General features: G+C 46.9%; 1 protein-coding gene and 1 long non-coding RNA gene across 2 annotated transcripts in view; both read right to left on the reverse strand.

The window, feature by feature from the left end:
- SRRM4 (serine/arginine repetitive matrix 4) overlaps window positions 1-1,029 on the reverse strand; it is a 209,051-nt gene extending 208,022 nt beyond the window's left edge. The window contains exon 1 of the mRNA XM_063964311.1: window positions 579-1,029. Coding sequence (XP_063820381.1) covers window positions 579-709 — 131 coding nt within the window. The 5' untranslated portion in view covers window positions 710-1,029. The remainder of the gene's footprint in view (window positions 1-578) is intronic.
- Window positions 1,030-8,409: 7,380 nt separating this feature from the next.
- Window positions 8,410-22,077, reverse strand: part of LOC135057757 (uncharacterized) — a 116,182-nt gene continuing 102,514 nt past the window's right edge. The window contains exon 3 of the long non-coding RNA XR_010244362.1: window positions 8,410-9,193. This is a non-coding gene — a long non-coding RNA (uncharacterized LOC135057757). The remainder of the gene's footprint in view (window positions 9,194-22,077) is intronic.

Genomic DNA, 22,077 nt, shown 5'->3' on the forward strand with positions numbered 1-22,077 from the left:
CTAACCTAACCTGGCGACTTCATAATTGACCAAAGTTAGCAACCACACAAACATCCCCATAAACTGTCTGCAGCAATGAGTGATAAGCGATGGTGTGTGAGCACGGAGAGACGGTAAGGAAAGTTACGGGAGATCCTGCTCACTCACTGACACCCATGCAGGCGTCTATAGGCTCCGGTGCACTGGAGGCTCCCCCGTGTGTGAATGCTGCTGCTAGTAATCACATGCAGACGATCAGGACAAAGAGACTGTCACACAGGACTAGGGATGGGTCACTCCGTGTCAGGCCCGTTCTGTGAATGGATGCTAGGAAGTCTGGTCACCTGTATTTATCCAACACTATAGCAAGCTGCAACAGTATTACACAATTACTAGACAGCAGAGGTTACAATATCCAGGTTCCTTCCAGCCAAGAGACAGAGCTGAGGTGACAGTAGCCGCTACCTGGGTGATGACATGATAACTTACCGGTCACTTGCAGACAGTATAAGCCGCATATAAAGTGCACTAGTAACAACTGCAGCCCATGAAGCACGGACCTGCAGCAATCTCCCCTGTAACCCCGCATGTCCTCCTACCTGGGCAGCGGCTTCCGAGAGGTGATGCTGGCCACGATGGTGCTCTCCCTGCGTGGGGTGGCCACGGCTTTAAAAGTCCCCATCCAGAACTTCTCGAAGAGCTGCTTCTCCCCCTGCTGCACGCCGGCCATAGTCCTGGTACGGGGCACAGCCCGCGCTGCTCGGTGCCGCTGGGAGCTCAGGAGCTGTCCAACTGCTGAACCTGAGGAGCCCGCTCACTCAGCAGCTGGCCAGAGCGGGGGGCGGGGAGCAGCTGTGTGCCTTCTCCTCCCCTCGCTGGCTGAGCGGCAGCAGCACCCTGTGCACAGTTATTATAGCGAGATGCTGCTGCAGGTACAGGATAGCGGAGGAAATAGTAATAATAATACCGAGGCTGGAGCGGTCACCTCATCCCACCCCTACACTAGGATTGGGTGGCAGGGCACTGGGAGGGTGACACGTGTGTAGCACTATGTATGCATGTGTAGGAAAGTATAGGATCTTGTTTTGTCTCCTTTCACTCTGTCTGTGACGTTTAAACAAGGGCTTGGCAATCCCCCAGCCTTTCCCTCCCCACGGTTCCTTTATACCCACTGCCCCCTCCTTTTATATAGGAGGAAAGAAGACAAGTGCTGCTTCCCAGGCCTGACTCATCTACATAACAAAAGCCTGCAGGCCAAGCGTGTGCCTGGCATAATGGTCTACAATGACCCAGGGTAACGTGCACAAGAGGGTGTGGGAATATTTGTTTTTTCAGAGAAAGTCAATGCACTGCAGCCTCCCCCATATTAATAGACCTCTCAGTCTGTTATCAGAGGAAGACTCGCTGCATCCTGATTCTGATTAACCCTTTACACTACGTACAATATGAATTAGAAGACCTGGCATATAATAACAAAGCACCTGCATGCATATTACAACGCTGCTAATCAATGTTGGATATTATCCAGTTCTGCTACTCTAAATTGACTCTGGCACTATGGGCCCAATTCAGACCTGATCGCTTGCTAGGTACAGTATTTTTTGCAGTGCTGCGATCAGATAGTCGCCGCCTATGGGGGAGTGTATTTTTGCTTTGCAAGTGTGCGAACGCATGTGCAGGCGAGCACTACAAAAAAGTTTTGTGCAGTTTCTGAGTTACCCAGAACTTAGCCGCTGCAATCACTTCAGCCTGTCAGGTCCCGGAATTGACGTCAGACACCCGCCCTGCAAACACTTGGACACGCCTGCGTTTTTCCAAACACTCCCAGAAAACGGTCAGTTGACACCCACAAACGCCCACTTCCTGTCAATCTCCTTGCGATTGGCTGTGCGAATGGATTCTTCGTAAAATCCATCGCACAGCTGCGATACACTTTGCACCAATACGACGCGCCTGCGCACTGTGGTGCATATGCATGCGCAGTTCTGACCTGATCGCAGCGCACCGAAAAAATCTAACGTGTGATCAGGTGTGAATTAATTTGTCCGAATTTGAACCATGGCTAGTTTTCAGTGAATCCCTGTTGACCTCCTGTCTGTGTTATAGGAAAGTAAACCTCTCCTAAATCCCAGCATAGTATTAGCTTTGTCTATGACTTTAACATAACAGCTGAGCAAATGTTGCTAGAACCTTATCTTCAGAAATATGCTGCCCCAGAATTATACCGCCAATGTGGACTTTGCTGACATGGTCTTTGTATACAGCATGATACTGTATATCTAGGTTCCATTATTAAATAAATAAATAAACAAACAAGCAAACAAAACATTTTTGACCTTGCACTCTGATCCATTATTCACCCTCATTCATTCGCCTTTACTGCTATAGACTCACTTCCATTACAGAAATGGTAGCAATATAACTTGTGGATTTGATGTTATCACCTAAAGGATTGCTCTATTAAATTAATTAAAATATTGCTAAATGAGGTGAAATCTTGGAAGGCTAGCTGTAATTAATCTCAGTGACTGAATGAGTCAAGCTTTCCTCTCAATTATTATAGCACCACATTCCCTCTTATCAGGGCCGTCTTTTCATATGTGCTCAATGGCCACTTGCCCAAGGGCCCCAGGAGTATAAGGGCCCTAGTCTGATAGCTGAGGGTTCCCTTTTTTCCAGGGGTACCAGATTTTTAAAAATCGGACTGGGGAACCAGAGATATCTGACTTTAAAGCAGTGATCCCCATCCGAGCCTGTTAATTGCCTTTCTCGGCCAGATATCTCAGGTTCTGTCTAACTTATAGTTTTTCTGAGGGTATACTTCAAAAGCTGGGACTCTCCCCTTTCGGTAGACACTGGCAGCTTGTCTCTGCTATGCCCAGAACTAGAGAAATCAGCTTTCCAGCAGCTGGTCCCTGCTCCAACTCCACACGCCTAATATACAGTTTTATATTTCCATCAGGTTGATTGCTCTTGCTCCTGAACTCTGATCCCCAAGTCTACAGTATCTTCTGAAAGGTGGAAGTCTCTAGTTTTTTTTTTTTTTTTTATCACATTGAAAGCTAAGAAATCTATTTCCAGGAACTGGAGATATCTGCAGTCAAGCCCTCCCACCAGAAAATGATGAATATTACAGCCACTCCACGATCCACCCCTCCCCTGCGTATTAAATACCCCCTACCACCCTGGAAGTCATGTACCGGGGCCCCTTCATTCAGACCAATGCCCCCTTCTACAGTTCTACCTGTAACCTTATCTCCCACCATCTGTGCAGTAAAGGAGTAATTACCAGAAATTACTGCTCTAGGTCATACATGCTGAGCGGAATATAGAACACCCCCTACTGCCTGCGGGGCATCAAACCTCCCGCTGAGAGCACCCTCTACCCCACTGCTAGAGCAGCGGTTCCCAACCTTTTTCTCTCCTGTATCCCTTGATTAGGCTTTTTATTTTTGAGTACCCTTTTGTCTCATAAATCACCCCTTTTGACAAATGATGTACAGTAATTAAATGTCACAAATGTTGACAGCACGCAGCTTGTGGCACCTTTACTTGTAATGTGCATACTAGAGAGTGCTGCCTATCTGAGTGTGTGTGAGTATATATATATATATATATATACACACACACACACACACACACACACACACACACACACACACACACACACACACACACACACACACACACACACACACACATGAGACTCATACTGGAGATCTCTTATGAACTTTTTGTTTTATTAAACTACATGTAAATAAGCTTTCTAAGCACCAAATTGCCTTTATTTGTAAATTACATGTTTGTTGGTTTAAGTACCATACGTTTCTTCTCTAGCAGTTCACACGAGGCACAGCAATCTCAGTAAAACACTGGCCTTTACACAATAACTTTGAATAAAGTTTCAGCAGCTCAGGTGTATATACAGTACATTGCCTTCTATGGCAGAGTTGCAGACCAGGCATATGCATAACGATGACTTCCAGCACCAGTCCCTACACAAAAGTACAGGCAGCCACCATCCTGTGCCCGGGGGTGCAGCACCCTCTCAGCAAGACTTTATAGCACACCTATGGGCTGCTGCCACTGCTGAGTGCTGCTATGTGGAATGCAGGTGACAGTGATGGACTGGGAGCTGTCACACAGCAATCACACAGAGAGTATACAGCAGGGGATCCTGTACTGTAGCACGCAGCACCACATCTACAGGCAACCTTTGGACCAGCATGTAGCATGCAGTCACACACATGCCTGTATCCTGGTGACACACCAACAGCCAGCAATCCAAATGATTGGCGACGTGGCCCACAGTAAGTATGGCGGTACGGGGCGGTACGGTGTACTGGTAAGAAATTCCCAGCCGGTACGCCATACCGCTGGGCCGTTCACCACACCTGCATCCCGCTGGCTGCTGGGTGAGGGAAAGAGAGCGTAGCGCCTCCCCTGCCCCTCAATTCTCTGTGATGTCCGGTCTCCGGCGGCTGCGGCGGGGTGAATATCAATAAGGCACCAGTTTGCTAGCCAATCAGAGCTCACGGACTGGCAGCCGCGGCTCCTGATTGGCTGCCAGTCCGCGAGCATTTGAGATACCCGCCGCCAGAGATACTGAACTTCACGAGCATTGAGGGGCAGGAGAGGCGCTGCACTGTGCTCTCCTCCCCTCACATAGCAGCAACAGACTGAGGCAGTGGTGAGCAGGGGAGGGGGGGGGGAACTCTGGGGCAATGTATATCTGGCACTGTAGGGGCATTTGTATATCTGGCACTGGGGGCAATGTATATCTGGCACTTTGGGGGCATTTGTGTGTCTGGCACTGTGGGGGCATTTGTGTATCTGGCACTGTGGGGCAATGTATATCTGGCACTGTGGGGGCATTTATGTATCTGGCAATGTGGGGCAATGTATATCTGGCACTGGGGGGCATTTGTGTATTTGGCACTGTGGGGCAATGTATATCTGGCACTGTGGGACAATGTATATCTGGCACTGTGGGACAATGTATATCTGGCACTGTGGGGCAACGTGTATCTGGCACTATTTTGGTCATATGTGTATCTGGCCCCCCCATGTGTGTATCACGCCCCCATTTTCCTGTGGCATTTGGCCACACCCATTTTTTGGGTGCGCCGTGACAGAGAATACAGCACCGTGAGCCCTATGTGCCCGGCGGATACACTCCCTGGAGCCATCACTGGCACCACCATCCCCCGGAGGTGGCATCACTGTGACAGGGGCAATGAATGAATTACACATCTCCCACCTTACTGTGCCCACAGCACACAGCCCCCGGCACGGCCAGCCCTCTCCCTGCATGCCTACACCTGCTGTATGGAAGCTCCTGGACTGGTAACTGGAGGGAAGGACTGTGGAGCAGCAGACCCAGTGGTTAAGGTCACTTATGGCCTGGTATCCGGGGTCCCTTTCCTTCTCCCTCTCCGCGTGGAAGGCATAGAGAGACAGAACGATGCCAATTACACAGGCTGCGTACCTGGCCCCGCTCTCCCACAGCAACATTGACACACTCAGCACGGGCTCCACCTTCTTAGCCCCAGCCTGCTCTCTCTAATCTCGTGCGGGAGGGAGCGAGACACACACACAGAGCACACCCAGCTGCAGTGGTGACGTCTACGCCGGCTGGTGGCGGTGGTGGGCCGAGGTGCAGGGCAGCCAGAGGAGAGGAGTGAGCAGCACCGCGGGTGCAGGAGACGAGGGCTCCTACATCCAGCCACGGCGGTGTGACCCAGTGTCTGGCGTGACGGCGTCCTCTAAGCACGGCCGCGACAGCGCATGCGCCGGGTCACGTAGTGCTGCCATTACCGGCTTTGACTACGAGAACCCTTGTGCAGTCCAGCGCGTACGTACCACCGGTTGGGAACCGCTGTGCTAGAGGATGGGTAGGGGCCCCAGTGCATTGCTTTGCCTAGGGGCCTACACTGCCGTTGAGACGGCCCTGCCTCTTATGGATTCTTTAAGCTCCATGTTGAATCGCTTTTTAAAGCTGTACTGATTCCATCCTTAGGGAACAGTACACATGGGTAAAATAATACTGTTTCTTCATTAGACTGACATGAAAAATTAAAGCCCTATACAATAAATGCTTCCCTTAGGTAATACCTGTGCAGTATTCTACTGTAGCTGCTCTGTTCTGTAGCTGATCTGTAATATTTAAAATGCAGTTTATAAATGCAATAACTAATTGTGTCACTATGTTTATGTACTGGATTCTGGATAGATACATTTGCACATTCTTCGCTAAATAGAATTTTTCATTCATTTGTAGTGTCCTGTGTCAGTCTACTATGATTTATTCATTCATATGATTCATATTGTTTTCAAGAATTTCATATACAGTACAGTACTTTACCTGAGTGAATGTCAGTCCTGACCAAAACTGGGGACAAAATATTTATCTCCATGGACGTAATTTGTTTGAAATAAGTGTATTGCCGAAGTCGAAAATATTATACCCACATGCGTCAAGTACAAACACCACACAGAGTCGCCTCCGTGCGTGTGCTTGTTCTGCCGTGCGTGCACATGCCCGCATGCTGCGTACATTGGCTCACGAGTTCCTGCATATTAGCGCATGGTATGAGTAAATACAGTAGCATACGCATTCTGACATAACTGACATTTCATCCATGTAGTGCATAATTTACACATAGCCCACACACACCACACCAGCAAGTTACATTTACTTTAGAAATGGAACAATAGAGATATTCAACTTTACAGGATATGAGGGGACAGAATTAGGTTAGGAGGTGGTGTTTGGTATCCAGTTGTACAGTATTTCAATGGGCAATATTCCGATGGTAGATATGCACAGGACTACAATATTAATATTACACTGTATTTACTGTACTCTTGATATTCGGCGGGAACCCAGTGGAGGACATCTGCAAGTGCACCTGGACCAGGCATCGCCCACCTGTTCAAACCGACCTATGACCCCTCATGTACTGTAAATGACCAGCCCTTTAACCTATGGATGAAGAGATTACAGTTTCCTTTGTTTCATGCTTTGGACCATTGTATAAAAACCAAGCCTCCTGGCCGATCTCAGTCTATTCTCTGAAGGTCATCTATCCAGATTGACTGAGGACAGGGAAACCGGGTTGCGCAGGTGAACAAATGTATGTATCATTGGTTGTAGCCTTTTTCTCTTGTATTATTGTATTTCTCTGTGAACCCCCTTTTAAGTAAATATGTGTTGCTGCGTTGGACCACAACATAACATATACAATTGGTGTCGCATTCCTTTCCTGTTAGGGGTTAAAGTGTATTCGGCCGCACGTGTAGCTATTTTGTGCTTACAGCGTGACGGCGTGCTTATGCAACGTGTACGCATTTCATAGAGGTTTAACACACACACGATTAGAGGTTGCAGCAGCCTGAACATTTCTGTATTTAAGGTATTTCTTTTTCTTCCTGTAAGTTAATTGAACTTAACAGTATTTACCAGGGACTTGTGGTGAGGTTAATGGCTGAGGAGGCACTGGCTAGAGCCAGATTTACACACAATATATGAGCCAAAATTGTTCATGTTGAAATTATACATAGGTGTAGCAGTCTATACTGCTGGAAATTTGGTGAGCTTTGATCTGAGATGTGTGGAAAGGGTAGGCAGGGGAGACGGTATCCGTTTTTTAGGTCGACCCTGTCTAGGACGACCACCGACGGTTGACAGTAAGTAGGTTGACACATGACTAGGTCAACACGTATGGAAGGTCGATGTGGTCATTAGGTCGACATGGGCAAGGTCAACACACAAAAGGTTGACACAGTTGTTGTTTTTTTGGAGGGGGTTTCAGTACCTTTTCATCCCTCCTCTATCCAAGTGGGCATAGAGTTGGTTATAATCCTTTTGGCGATTGTAGCAAGCCACCGTGCTCGAAGCATGACAAAAAGACGCGTTTCAACTGTCGGTGGTCTCAGATGAAAATCGGGTCAGGGAACACCTCAAAAACTTTGTCGACCTTCAGTCAGTGTTGACCTACTTACTGTTGACCTTCAGTGGTCAACCTAGTGACTGTCGACATAGACAGGGTCGACCAAATGATCCACACCCAGGAGAGACACTGCCTCAACTGCCACAGACTTATTACTCCAGAGTTTTGACTATAAAATTGATTAGAATAATACAATGGAGATATTTCTAATATATTCTTTGTATTTTTCATATACTTTATATAGTCAAAACTCTGGCATATATGTTAGTATGACAAGAAAGGCTCTGCCTCACCCCACTGCACGTCACTGGTATTTACTAGAAACTCTTTAGTTAAATGGTGGCATTAAGAAAATGCAATTGTTAGACTAAGTGAAATCAGAATTTTGTACAGTACTGTATAACAATAAAAAAGCATTCAGATGTTTTCTCAGAATTTTATATCACTAAGTTATGCCAAAATTAAGATAATTCCAACTTTTTTTTTCTTGCCATATAGTATTAACTTTACTGTGTTAGAAAAATAATAAACTAATAAATCATGTTGCGAGTGACTCTGATTTAGAAACAGCAGTCAAGTATTTCCCACTTACTTCCATGTCCAAAACTGGAGAATGGATTTATTGTGCCTCTAGTGGCTGGAGAAGATTATTTTATGGTGCACACTTAAATGTCCATCAGTTGGTCCCATCAGTCTTCATGAGATAACTGCACAGAGGGCCTGATTTACTAACGTTTGCAAATGTGAGATTGCTTGCAGTGAATTATTATTGCGTACGCAAAGGTCAATATGCGATCGCTCTGCGTATGCAGACTAATTGTAAAGAGAACACAATTTGATTGACAGGAAGTGACCGTTTGTGGGTGGTAACATGGCATTTGTGGGGAATGGTTGAAAATACGCAAACGTGCCATGGCTGTTTTCGTGGTGTGTACCTGACGTCATCTGCGAACGCTGCATTAAAAAACATGGTATACGGAGCGACTGCAACTGCATTCACACCTATTTCAGTAGGCAAAGGCCAGTCGGAACTGTTTATTGTGCTTGTTTTTTGCATATGCATTGCGATTTGCAAACGCATCGGTGGGCATCTTATCCTTTCTGGGCGGCTCTTCACATGCAATTTTTAGCATTAGCAGGTTTGTGAAAATTGCTATTTCATCCACAGTAGCGAACCATAGTGAATTAGGCTCAGAATCTGGAGCCTGTGGCAAGGTAAGCATAGTTGATGGATCCCAACAGAATCCCACATGAGGATGTAACTATAAGAGACAGAGAGGTACAAATGCACAAAATAGGAGCTGAGATATTGGGCAAACAGATTAAAAAACACAAAAGTCACAACAGCAAGGAAATGTAATGCACATTTGTACAGGGATGTAACATGCCACAATTATAAGGTGTGAAAAGGGGGTGGTCTTCAGTTTGCCGGCTGTCGGGATCCTGGCGCACAGTATACCGGCGCCGAAATCCCAACAGCCGGCATACCGACAGCTTTTCTCCCTCTTGGGGGTCGATGACCCCCCTGGATGGAGAATAGATAGCGCGCCACCGTGCCCACAGCGTGGCGAGCACAGTGAGCCCGCAAGGGGCTCATTTGCGCTCGCCCAGCTGTCGGTATGCCGGCGGTCAGGATTCCGGCGCCGGTATGCTGGTCACCGGGAGCCCGGCTGCTGGCATACCGTACTACACCCATGATAAGGTTATTGGTTTATATTAGGAGCCAATTTCATCAGATTGGCTACAGGGGTACATGTGAGGTCAATATCGTAATCAGCATCCAGGAGATCTTGGAGGACTAGCAAGTGAAAGGGTTACAGAACCACTGACTGATGTGAAGAACAGCTGCCTGTGAACAAAGACATAATAGGTCAAATCCCAGAAGAGGCGAATGACAAAAGCTTATTGAAGATGCAGGGGGTGAGCACAAGAATATCACAAACAGTGGCTGACATGTACCAGAGAGAGCAGTCTACGATCATGCTGCAGGGCTTGAACTCTGCACTACACATAAAATGCACTTTTATGAGTGAAATGCTGCTAAGAATGCAGTCAGTGATATCTACTGTGCGGCAGAGTACACAGATACGGTTAAATGAATGATCAGTACATGTTTGGTAGATGCCATAAGATGCATAGGTGCTTGTTTCACACAGTAAAGAAATTAGGTACAGTAGCTTTAATACAGTATGTTGTGGTTGAATTTGTTAGAAAGAATACAAATGCAATTAAACCATAGCATGGGACGGGATGCCAGTGGTCACAATACTGACGCCGGCATCCAATGGCCAGGATCCTGACAGGGGCAAGGTATTTAAATCCGCCCCAACCCCTAACCCTCCCTTACCACGGCCTAACCCTAACCTCCCCCATCAGTGCATAACTGTAACCTCCACTTTAGTGCCTATCCCTCACCCCCCCTCCAAAGCCTAACCTTAACGCTCCCCTTAAGTGACTAAACCTACCACCTGCTGCAGCATAACCCTAGGCCCCCCAGCAGTTGTGCCTAAACCTAACCCCTACCCCCCACAGCTACACCCTAACCGTCCCGGCTATACTTACCTTTGGGATTCTGGTGTCGGGATCCTGACCTGTTCTGGTTTCCAGCGTTGGTGTTCTGATGGGTGTCTGGATTTCGGCTGTTGGAATGCCGACAGCCGGTATCTTGAATGTAGAATGTACTGTATACCCATAGCATATATATTATTTAGTTGATATTTACTAATGCTCTTTTCATAACTACCCACAATGGCGAGTAGACATCAGCAGTATCTTTGTTATATGTGTCTCTTTTGTATGGTTGCAGTTTAGTGCACTTACTGTAAAAAAGTGCTTTGTAGACAAGTGCAACAGGAAAGTGCAAGATGCATCTCAGACCTGATCTGCAGCACCTCCAAGTAGTGGAAATATCACTCTCTGTAACCAGTAATTTAGTAAAATAATCTTATTACAGTAAACAGTCTCATGTAAGTGTAAAAGTAGGTGCTTAAATACACCTAGTGTGGATCACTGGGTTGACCAGTATAAGGTTGACAATCAATAGGTCAACCCCATATGGTCGACATTTAACTGGTCGACAAGCTCAAAACTTTAGCAGGGTCAGTAGGTCGACATGTAAAGGTAGACACTTGAAAATGTCGACATGGAAATGGTCAACACAGAAAGGTGGACAAGGGTTTTTCCCCCCTCATTTTCAACATTAAAAGACATGTAACCCCAAATAGTGTACTGAGTCCCCTTGCGTGGCTTGCTATGCTCGTTTACTATTCCCAGTAGTAGTCCACTTGGATGGTAAAGGATGGAAAAGTTGGGGAAAACGTTTGTGTTGATTATATGTGTGTCGACCATTATTATGTCAACCATTTGAACCTGTCGAGATTTTGTACCTGTCGACCTTAAGTACTGTCAACCTTTACATGTTGACATTTTGACTACGTCAACCTTTTGTACCAGTTAATCTAATGCATATCAACCGTATGGGGTCGACCTACTGTATTGACTGTTGACCTAATACTGGTCAACCGATCAACTGGATACCAAATACACCTAATCCACACTCCTTCAACTCCTTCCATCAGACTGTGCAACTTTTTGCTAGAACTAGGAGTATGGCATTAGAATTCCTGATCTGTGCACTCCTGCTCCTGTGCTTAGAGAGTCATACTGTATGGGCAGATGAGCACAAAATACGGCATTGATTGTGAAATTAGTTTATTTTCCTCAATATGATTTCCACAACTTCCATGGGCTGAAATAGGTACTCAGTGAAGGATATTAGCTAAATGTAATTATGTGTCGTTATCTTTTTATCTACATTTGGAAACATTAGATTTCCTTTCACAGGAAATAATAATTAATGATCTTCAATACAAGAAGACTCCTAATATATGAAGTAGTCTCCAATTTAGGGCCTAATTCAGGGATGTATGCAAACCCGATGGTTAATGTACATCATCAATATTTTTCTATTTGCGTATGCTTGGGACGTGTGCTGCGCATGTACAGATCTCTGTCTGCTGTGACAGGCACAGTGTCCCCTAAGCCACAGCATGATCGACATGCTGTGGCCATTTGGAGTCAGAAAAAGGACAGCGATGGACACGGTTCCAGAAAACAGAGAAGTGTCGGCCCTGTTTTCTGAGCATGTCGAGGCCAGTGGCTGTATTCTTGTATCAAGTTTCAGTGGCCCCAGCAGCGTAAAAACACTGGCCATTCAGAGTAACCCAAAAAAATAAGAAACACAAAAAAGTGGTCCCATGACTCCCATCTGTTCCATTTTTAAAACATTGCACAGCTTTGGCCACTAATAACAAATCTGATAACCACACTGATCCACTAACAGGATATGCAGTATGTCTCTAATTCCCCAACACAGGGCACACCAATTTCTAATGCAGTGAACAGTCCTTGTTCTAGCTGCACTGAATTCTGACATCCAGTAGCTTCAGTGATGTGCCCCTCCTATAGCAAATTGAAATCTGGAAATGCTGAGCTGGGTAATTGTACTGATTATGTGGAATCTAGTGAAAAGCCCATAATGGTCTTCAGGGGTTGGTAACCAGACTGAAATAGAAACTCACTGACACAGATAAACCAATATCAGGATATGAGGTAGTCAATGCAGAGCTGTATACAATACCTATATTGTAAGCTTGGAAAATGCTTCCTATGGCCTTGGAGCATTGTTTGGTCATCCATGAACTGTGAAAGACCTATAATATTGTGGAGAGTGTTACCTGAGGCACATTGCTAAGGCTACATTTCTTTACAACAGAAAATAGGATTTTAATACCTACCGGTAAATCCTTTTCTCTTAGTCCGTAGAGGATGCTGGGGACACTTCAAGAACCATGGGGTATAGACGGGATCCGCAGGAGACATGGACACTTTAAGACTTTGAAGGGGTGTGAACTGGCTCCTCCCTCTATGCCCCTCCTCCAGACTCCAGTTATAGGAACTGTGCCCAGGGAGACGGACATTTCAAGGAAAAGGATTTATTGTTAAACTATGGTGAGATACATACCAGCTCACACCTCAACACGCCATACAACATGGCATTTAACAGAAGTCCAGTCAACGGCATGAACAAGGGGATAATTCCAAGTTGATCGCAGCAGGAATTTTGTTAGCAGTTGGGCAAAACCATGGGGGTAATTCTTAGAGATGAGCGGGTTCGGTTTCTCTGAATCCGAACCCGCCAGAACTTCATGTTTTTTTTCACGGGTCCGAGCGACTCGGATCTTCCCGCCTTGCTCGGATAACCCGAGCGCGCCCGAACGTCATCATGACGCTGTCGGATTCTCGCGAGGCTCGGATTCTATCGCGAGACTCGGATTCTATATAAGGAGCCGCGCGTCGCCGCCATTTTCACACGTGCATTGAGATTGATAGGGAGAGGACGTGGCTGGCGTCCTCTCCGTTTAGAATTAGAATAGATTAGAGAGACACTTGATTTACTAATTTTGGGGAGCATTAGGAGTACTCAGTAGTGTACAGTGCAGAGTTTTGCTGATAGTGACCAGTGACCACCACTTTTATTTATAATCCGTTCTCTGCCTGAAAAAAGCGATACACAGCACACAGTGACTCAGTCACATACCATATCTGTGTGCACTGCTCAGGCTCAGGCCAGTGTGCTGCATCATCTATATATATTATATATCTGTCTGACTGCTCAGCTCACACAGCTTATAATTGTGGGGGAGACTGGGGAGCACTACTGCAGTGCCAGTTATAGGTTATAGCAGGAGCCAGGAGTACATAATATTATATTAAAATTAAACAGTGCACACTTTTGCTGCAGGAGTGCCACTGCCAGTGTGACTAGTGACCAGTGACCTGACCACCAGTATATAATATTAGTAGTATACTATCTCTTTATCAACCAGTCTATATATTAGCAGCAGACACAGTACAGTGCGGTAGTTCACGGCTGTGGCTACCTCTGTGTCGGCACTCGGCAGCCCGTCCATAATTGTATATACCAGTGACCTAACCGTGGTTTTTTTTTCTTTCTTTATACATACATACTAGTTACGAGTATACTATCTCTTTATCAACCAGTCTATATATTAGCAGCAGACACAGTACAGTGCGGTAGTTCACGGCTGTGGCTACCTCTGTGTCGGCACTCGGCAGCCCGTCCATAATTGTATATACCACCTAACCGTGGTTTTTTTTTCTTTCTTTATACATACATACTAGTTACGAGTATACTATCTCTTTATCAACCAGTCTATATATTAGCAGCAGACACAGTACAGTGCGGTAGTTCACGGCTGTGGCTACCTCTGTGTCGGCACTCGGCAGCCCGTCCATAATTGTATATACCACCTAACCGTGGTTTTTTTTTCTTTCTTTATACATACATACTAGTTACGAGTATACTATCTCTTTATCAACCAGTCTATATATTAGCAGCAGACACAGTACAGTGCGGTAGTTCACGGCTGTGGCTACCTCTGTGTCGGCACTCGGCAGCCCGTCCATAATTGTATATACCACCTAACCGTGGTTTTTTTTTCTTTCTTTATACATACATACTAGTTACGAGTATACTATCTCTTTATCAACCAGTCTATATATTAGCAGCAGACACAGTACAGTGCGGTAGTTCACGGCTGTGGCTACCTCTGTGTCGGCACTCGGCAGCCCGTCCATAATTGTATATACCACCTAACCGTGGTTTTTTTTTCTTTCTTTATACATACATACTAGTTACGAGTATACTATCTCTTTATCAACCAGTCTATATATTAGCAGCAGACACAGTACAGTGCGGTAGTTCACGGCTGTGGCTACCTCTGTGTCGGCACTCGGCAGCCCGTCCATAATTGTATATACCACCTAACCGTGGTTTTTTTTTCTTTCTTTATACATACATACTAGTTACGAGTATACTATCTCTTTATCAACCAGTCTATATATTAGCAGCAGACACAGTACAGTGCGGTAGTTCACGGCTGTGGCTACCTCTGTGTCGGCACTCGGCAGCCCGTCCATAATTGTATATACCACCTAACCGTGGTTTTTTTTTCTTTCTTTATACATACATACTAGTTACGAGTATACTATCTCTTTATCAACCAGTCTATATATTAGCAGCAGACACAGTACAGTGCGGTAGTTCACGGCTGTGGCTACCTCTGTGTCGGCACTCGGCAGCCCGTCCATAATTGTATATACCACCTAACCGTGGTTTTTTTTTCTTTCTTCATACATACATACTAGTTACGAGTATACTATCTCTTTATCAACCAGTCTATATATTAGCAGCAGACACAGTACAGTGCGGTAGTTCACGGCTGTGGCTACCTCTATGTCGGCACTCGGCAGCCCGTCCATAATTGTATACTAGTATCCAATCCATCCATCTCCATTGTTTACCTGAGGTGCCTTTTAGTTGTGCCTATTAAAATATGGAGAACAAAAATGTTGAGGTTCCAAAATTAGGGAAAGATCAAGATCCACTTCCACCTCGTGCTGAAGCTGCTGCCACTAGTCATGGCCGAGACGATGAAATGCCAGCAACGTCGTCTGCCAAGGCCGATGCCCAATGGCATAGTACAGAGCATGTCAAAACCAAAACACCAAATATCAGTAAAAAAAGGACTCCAAAACCTAAAATAAAATTGTCGGAGGAGAAGCGTAAACTTGCCAATATGCCATTTACCACACGGAGTGGCAAGGAACGGCTGAGGCCCTGGCCTATGTTCATGGCTAGTGGTTCAGCTTCACATGAGGATGGAAGCACTCAGCCTCTCGCTAGAAAACTGAAAAGACTCAAGCTGGCAAAAGCACCGCAAAGAACTGTGCGTTCTTTGAAATCCCAAATCCACAAGGAGAGTCCAATTGTGTCGGTTGCGATGCCTGACCTTCCCAACACTGGACGTGAAGAGCATGCGCCTTCCACCATTTGCACGCCCCCTGCAAGTGCTGGAAGGAGCACCCGCAGTCCAGTTCCTGATAGTCAGATTGAAGATGTCAGTGTTGAAGTACACCAGGATGAGGAGGATATGGGTGTTGCTGGCGCTGGGGAGGAAATTGACCAGGAGGATTCTGATGGTGAGGTGGTTTGTTTAAGTCAGGCACCCGGGGAGACACCTGTTGTCCGTGGGAGGAATATGGCCGTTGACATGCCAGGTGAAAATACCAAAAAAATCAGCTCTTCGGTGTGGAGGTATTTCACCAGAAATGCGGACAACAGGTGTCAAGCCGTGTGTTCCCTTTGTCAAGCTGTAATAAGTAGGGGTAAGGACGTTAACCACCTCGGAACATCCTCCCTTATACGTCACCTGCAGCGCATTCATAATAAGTCAGTGACAAGTTCAAAAACTTTGGGTGACAGCGGAAGCAGTCCACTGACCAGTAAATCCCTTCCTCTTGTAACCAAGCTCACGCAAACCACCCCACCAACTCCCTCAGTGTCAATTTCCTCCTTCCCCAGGAATGCCAATAGTCCTGCAGGCCATGTCACTGGCAATTCTGACGAGTCCTCTCCTGCCTGGGATTCCTCCGATGCATCCTTGCGTGTAACGCCTACTGCTGCTGGCGCTGCTGTTGTTGCCGCTGGGAGTCGATGGTCATCCCAGAGGGGAAGTCGTAAGCCCACTTGTACTACTTCCAGTAAGCAATTGACTGTTCAACAGTCCTTTGCGAGGAAGATGAAATATCACAGCAGTCATCCTACTGCAAAGCGGATAACTGAGTCCTTGACAACTATGTTGGTGTTAGACGTGCGTCCGGTATCCGCCGTTAGTTCACAGGGAACTAGACAATTTATTGAGGCAGTGTGCCCCCGTTACCAAATACCATCTAGGTTCCACTTCTCTAGGCAGGCGATACCGAGAATGTACACGGACGTCAGAAAAAGACTCACCAGTGTCCTAAAAAATGCAGTTGTACCCAATGTCCACTTAACCACGGACATGTGGACAAGTGGAGCAGGGCAGGGTCAGGACTATATGACTGTGACAGCCCACTGGGTAGATGTATGGACTCCCGCCGCAAGAACAGCAGCGGCGGCACCAGTAGCAGCATCTCGCAAACGCCAACTCTTTCCTAGGCAGGCTTCGCTTTGTATCACCGCTTTCCAGAATACGCACACAGCTGAAAACCTCTTACGGCAACTGAGGAAGATCATCGCGGAATGGCTTACCCCAATTGGACTCTCCTGTGGATTTGTGGCATCGGACAACGCCAGCAATATTGTGTGTGCATTAAATATGGGCAAATTCCAGCACGTCCCATGTTTTGCACATACCTTGAATTTGGTGGTGCAGAATTTTTTAAAAAACGACAGGGGCGTGCAAGAGATGCTGTCGGTGGCCAGAAAAATTGCGGGACACTTTCGGCGTACAGGCACCACGTACAGAAGACTGGAGCACCACCAAAAACTACTGAACCTGCCCTGCCATCATCTGAAGCAAGAAGTGGTAACGAGGTGGAATTCAACCCTCTATATGCTTCAGAGGTTGGAGGAGCAGCAAAAGGCCATTCAAGCCTATACAATTGAGCACGATATAGAAGATGGAATGCACCTGTCTCAAGTGCAATGGAGATGATTTCAACGTTGTGCAAGGTTCTGATGCCCTTTGAACTTGCCACACGTGAAGTCAGTTCAGACACTGCCAGCCTGAGTCAGGTCATTCCCCTCATCAGGCTTTTGCAGAAGAAGCTGGAGGCATTGAAGAAGGAGCTAAAAGGGAGCGATTCCGCTAGGCATGTGGGACTTGTGGATGCAGCCCTTAATTCGCTTAACAAGGATTCACGGGTGGTCAATCTGTTGAAATCAGAGCACTACATTTTGGCCACCGTGCTCGATCCTAGATTTAAAGCCTACCTTGGATCTCTCTTTCCGGCAGACACAGGTCTGCTGGGGTTGAAAGACCTGCTGGTGACAAAATTGTCAAGTCAAGCGGAACGCGACCTGTCAACATCTCCTCCTTCACATTCTCCCGCAACTGGGGGTGCGAGGAAAAGGCTCAAAATTCCGAGCCCACCCGCTGGCGGTGATGCAGGGCAGTCTGGAGCGACTGCTGATGCTGACATCTGGTCCGGACTGAAGGACCTGACAACGGTTACGGACATGTCGTCTACTGTCACTGCATATGATTCTCTCAACATTGATAGAATGGTGGAGGATTATATGAGTGACCGCATCCAAGTAGGCACGTCACACAGTCCGTACTTATACTGGCAGGAAAAAGAGGCAATTTGGAGGCCCTTGCACAAACTGGCTTTATTCTACCTAAGTTGCCCTCCCACAAGTGTGTACTCCGAAAGAGTGTTTAGTGCCGCCGCTCACCTTGTCAGCAATCGGCGTACGAGGTTACATCCAGAAAATGTGGAGAAGATGATGTTCATTAAAATGAATTATAATCAATTCCTCCGCGGAGACATTGACCAGCAGCAATTGCCTCCACAAAGTACACAGGGAGCTGAGATGGTGGATTCCAGTGGGGACAAATTGATAATCTGTGAGGAGGGGGATGTACACGGTGATATATCGGAGGGTGAAGATGAGGTGGACATCTTGCCTCTGTAGAGCCAGTTTGTGCAAGGAGAGATTAATTGCTTCTTTTTTGGGGGGGGTCCAAACCAACCCGTCATATCAGTCACAGTCGTGTGGCAGACCCTGTCACTGAAATGATGGGTTGGTTAAAGTGTGCATGTCCTGTTTTGTTTATACAACATAAGGGTGGGTGGGAGGGCCCAAGGACAATTCCATCTTGCACCTCTTTTTTCTTTTCTTTTTCTTTGCATCATGTGCTGATTGGGGAGGTTTTTTTTGGAAGGGACATCCTGCGTGACACTGCAGTGCCACTCCTAGATGGGCCCGGTGTTTGTGTCGGCCACTAGGGTCGCTAATCTTACTCACACAGTCAGCTACCTCATTGCGCCTCTTTTTTTCTTTGCGTCATGTGCTGTTTGGGGAGGGTTTTTTGGAAGGGACATCCTGCGTGACACTGCAGTGCCACTCCTAGATGGGCCCGGTGTTTGTGTCGGCCACTAGGGTCGCTAATCTTACTCACACAGCTACCTCATTGCGCCTCTTTTTTTCTTTGCGTCATGTGCTGTTTGGGGAGGGTTTTTTGGAAGGGCCATCCTGCGTGACACTGCAGTGCCACTCCTAGATGGGCCCGGTGATTGTGTCGGCCACTAGGGTCGCTAATCTTACTCACACAGCTACCTCATTGCGCCTCTTTTTTTCTTTGCGTCATGTGCTGTTTGGGGAGGGTTTTTTGGAAGGGACATCCTGCGTGACACTGCAGTGCCACTCCTAGATGGGCCCGGTGTTTGTGTCGGCCACTAGGGTCGCTTATCTTACTCACACAGCGACCTCGGTGCAAATTTTAGGACTAAAAATAATATTGTGAGGTGTGAGGTATTCAGAATAGACTGAAAATGAGTGTAAATTATGGTTTTTGAGGTTAATAATACTTTGGGATCAAAATGACCCCCAAATTCTATGATTTAAGCTGTTTTTTAGTGTTTTTGGAAAAAAACACCCGAATCCAAAACACACCCGAATCCGACAAAAAAAATTCGGTGAGGTTTTGCCAAAACGCGTTCGAACCCAAAACACGGCCGCGGAACCGAACCCAAAACCAAAACACAAAACCCGAAAAATTTCAGGCGCTCATCTCTAGGGAGCACCAGCCAAAATCTTGCCTAGGGCATCATATTTGTTAGGGCCGGCTCTGATTGGAAGCCACAAGCATTGGTTTTATCTACGACATTGACCATAAATAATTTGAATTGGTCCTGGACCACCAATCAAGGTACACAGTTTGAGAACCACTGGGCTAGAGTGTTAGGAACATGCTACCTGCTAGATACAGTGTGCAAAAGCTGTAGACTTTGGCTTTTCTGGCAGTTGCTGTGTGGCAGTGCAGTGATCTCCAAACAAGGGGACCAGGTCTCATTTACAGTCAGTGGGGTCTATGTACTAAGCCTTGGAGAGAGATAAATTGGACAGAGATAAAGTACCAACCAACCAGCTCCTAACTGTCATTTTTCAAACACAGTATGTATCGTAGTAGTTAGGAGCTGATTGGCAGGTACTTTGGAGGTCATTCCGACCCGTTCGCACGCAGCGATGCGGTGCAAACGGGTTGGAAATGTGCATGCGCGGTGGATGCATTGCGCACATGCGACGTTGCCTGGCTACGACCTTTGCCGGCAATGACCCCGCCAGTGAGAAATGTGATCGCAGCGGCGATCGCAAGAAGATGGACAGGCGGGAGGTATTCCGGGGCGGATACTCACCATTTTCCAGTCGTGGTGAGTCCAACGCAGGTGTGTCGAGGCGTTTAGAGGGCGGATGTCTGACGTCAGGACCGGGACCTTCATCGCTGGATCCATCGCATTGGGTAACTGCAGCCCTGGTCTTGTTTTACTTGAAACTTTTTTAGCATAGCAGGGCTGCACAAGCGTTCGCAGCCCTGCTATGCTAAAATACACTCCCCCATAGACAGCGTCAGGTTGATCGCACGAGCAGCAAAAGTTGCTACATGCGATCAACTCGGAATGACCCCCTTTATCTCCACCCACTTTATCTCTCTCCAGGGCATAGTAAATAGTGGGCATAATTCAGACCTGATCGCTGTTGTGTGAAATTGCAAAGCGGGCGATTATCAAACGACTGCGCATGCATACGGAATGTAATGCGCAGGCGTGAGGCCAAACTGTTAAAAAATCCTGCATCTTTATTGATCTCTAGGCAAATGCAGATTGACAGGAAGTGAACGTTTGGGGGTGGTAACTGACCATTTTCTGGGAGTGTCAGGAAAAACGCAGGTGCTCCCAAGCATTTTCAGGAAGTGTATGCGACGTAAGCTCCGGCCCGATCATCCTGTTTTTTTTGCACTGTAGGAGTAAATCCTGGGCAACACACAGACTGCACAGGCTGGAAAAATCATTTTATGGTGAGTGAGTTGCAGCTAACCAGTGTTTGCAAAGCTTTTCGCACGGCGTACGCAGACTTGCACAGGGCGGATTTTCACTCTGGCTGGGCGGTGACTATCCATTCACAAACCTCTGCATATTTGCAGAGGTGCGATAAGGTCTGAATTAGGCCTAGTATCTCTTTATTAGTCTTTCCGTGAATTAATCTTGTTTAGACTGGTAGGGTGATTCATTCTCTTGGTGCATAGGATATCTTTTTCTTTCAACAGACACCTGAGCTCCACTACAAAGGCAAGAGCAAATTTGTGCAAGTATGCTGGCTTTTGGCTGTCCTGCCGCATCCCTGTTACTCGTGCCTTACATTCATTTGCCTTATTCTCAATCTTCATGCATAAGGAGTACCAAGCCAATGGTATGCAAGTTGCAAGAATATATGCAGGTGCAGTGGCGGAACTTGCAAGTGGTGGGACTAGGTGCAAAAATATATTCTGGACCCCCTTCTCCGCATCATTGGGAGAAACAGTGGGTGGCAGCGGGAGAGGCCATGGGTGATGGAGAGCCAGGTGGTGACTGGGGAGTCAATGGGTGACAGGTAGATGTTGCTGGGAGAGGCAGTGGATGACTGGAGAGGCAGTAGATGATAGGGGGAGGCAGTGGGCATAGGATTGTGTCTGGGAAGCCTGTGGGTGATGGAGAGGTATAGAGTGACAGGGAGAGACAGTGGGTGGCAGTGGGTGACGGGAGAGGCAGTGGATAATTGGAGAGGTAGTGGGTGACAGGGGAGTCAGTGGGTGACAGGGAATTGTAGAGGCAGATAGGGAAAGGCAGTGGGTAACTGGGGAGGTAGAGGGTGGCAGGAGGTGACTAGAGTCAATGGGTGACAGAGAGGGAGAGGATAACAGGGAGAGGCAATGGGTGACTGGGTAATCAATGGGTTATGGGTAGTCAGTAGGCGACAGGGAGAGGGAGAGAGTGACAGCAGAAGGCAGATGGAGACAGGGAGAGGCAGTTTGTGACATTGGAAGTCAGAGGGAGACTGGGAGAGGCTGAGTGTGACAGGAAAATAGTTGATGGTGAGAGGCAGAGGGTAACAGTAGAAGGAAGAGTGTGAGAGGGAGATAGTGGGTGATGGGGAGAGGCAGTGGGTAACAGGTGTGATGTGGCTGCAGGCAGACACACTCATTAGTTTACTTACTGCTGGGTACGGTACCTGGGGTCACACCAGACTAGCTTTGCT

The sequence above is a fragment of the Pseudophryne corroboree genome, chromosome 1 (assembly GCF_028390025.1).
Source record: "Pseudophryne corroboree isolate aPseCor3 chromosome 1, aPseCor3.hap2, whole genome shotgun sequence".
NCBI lineage: Eukaryota > Metazoa > Chordata > Amphibia > Anura > Myobatrachidae > Pseudophryne > Pseudophryne corroboree.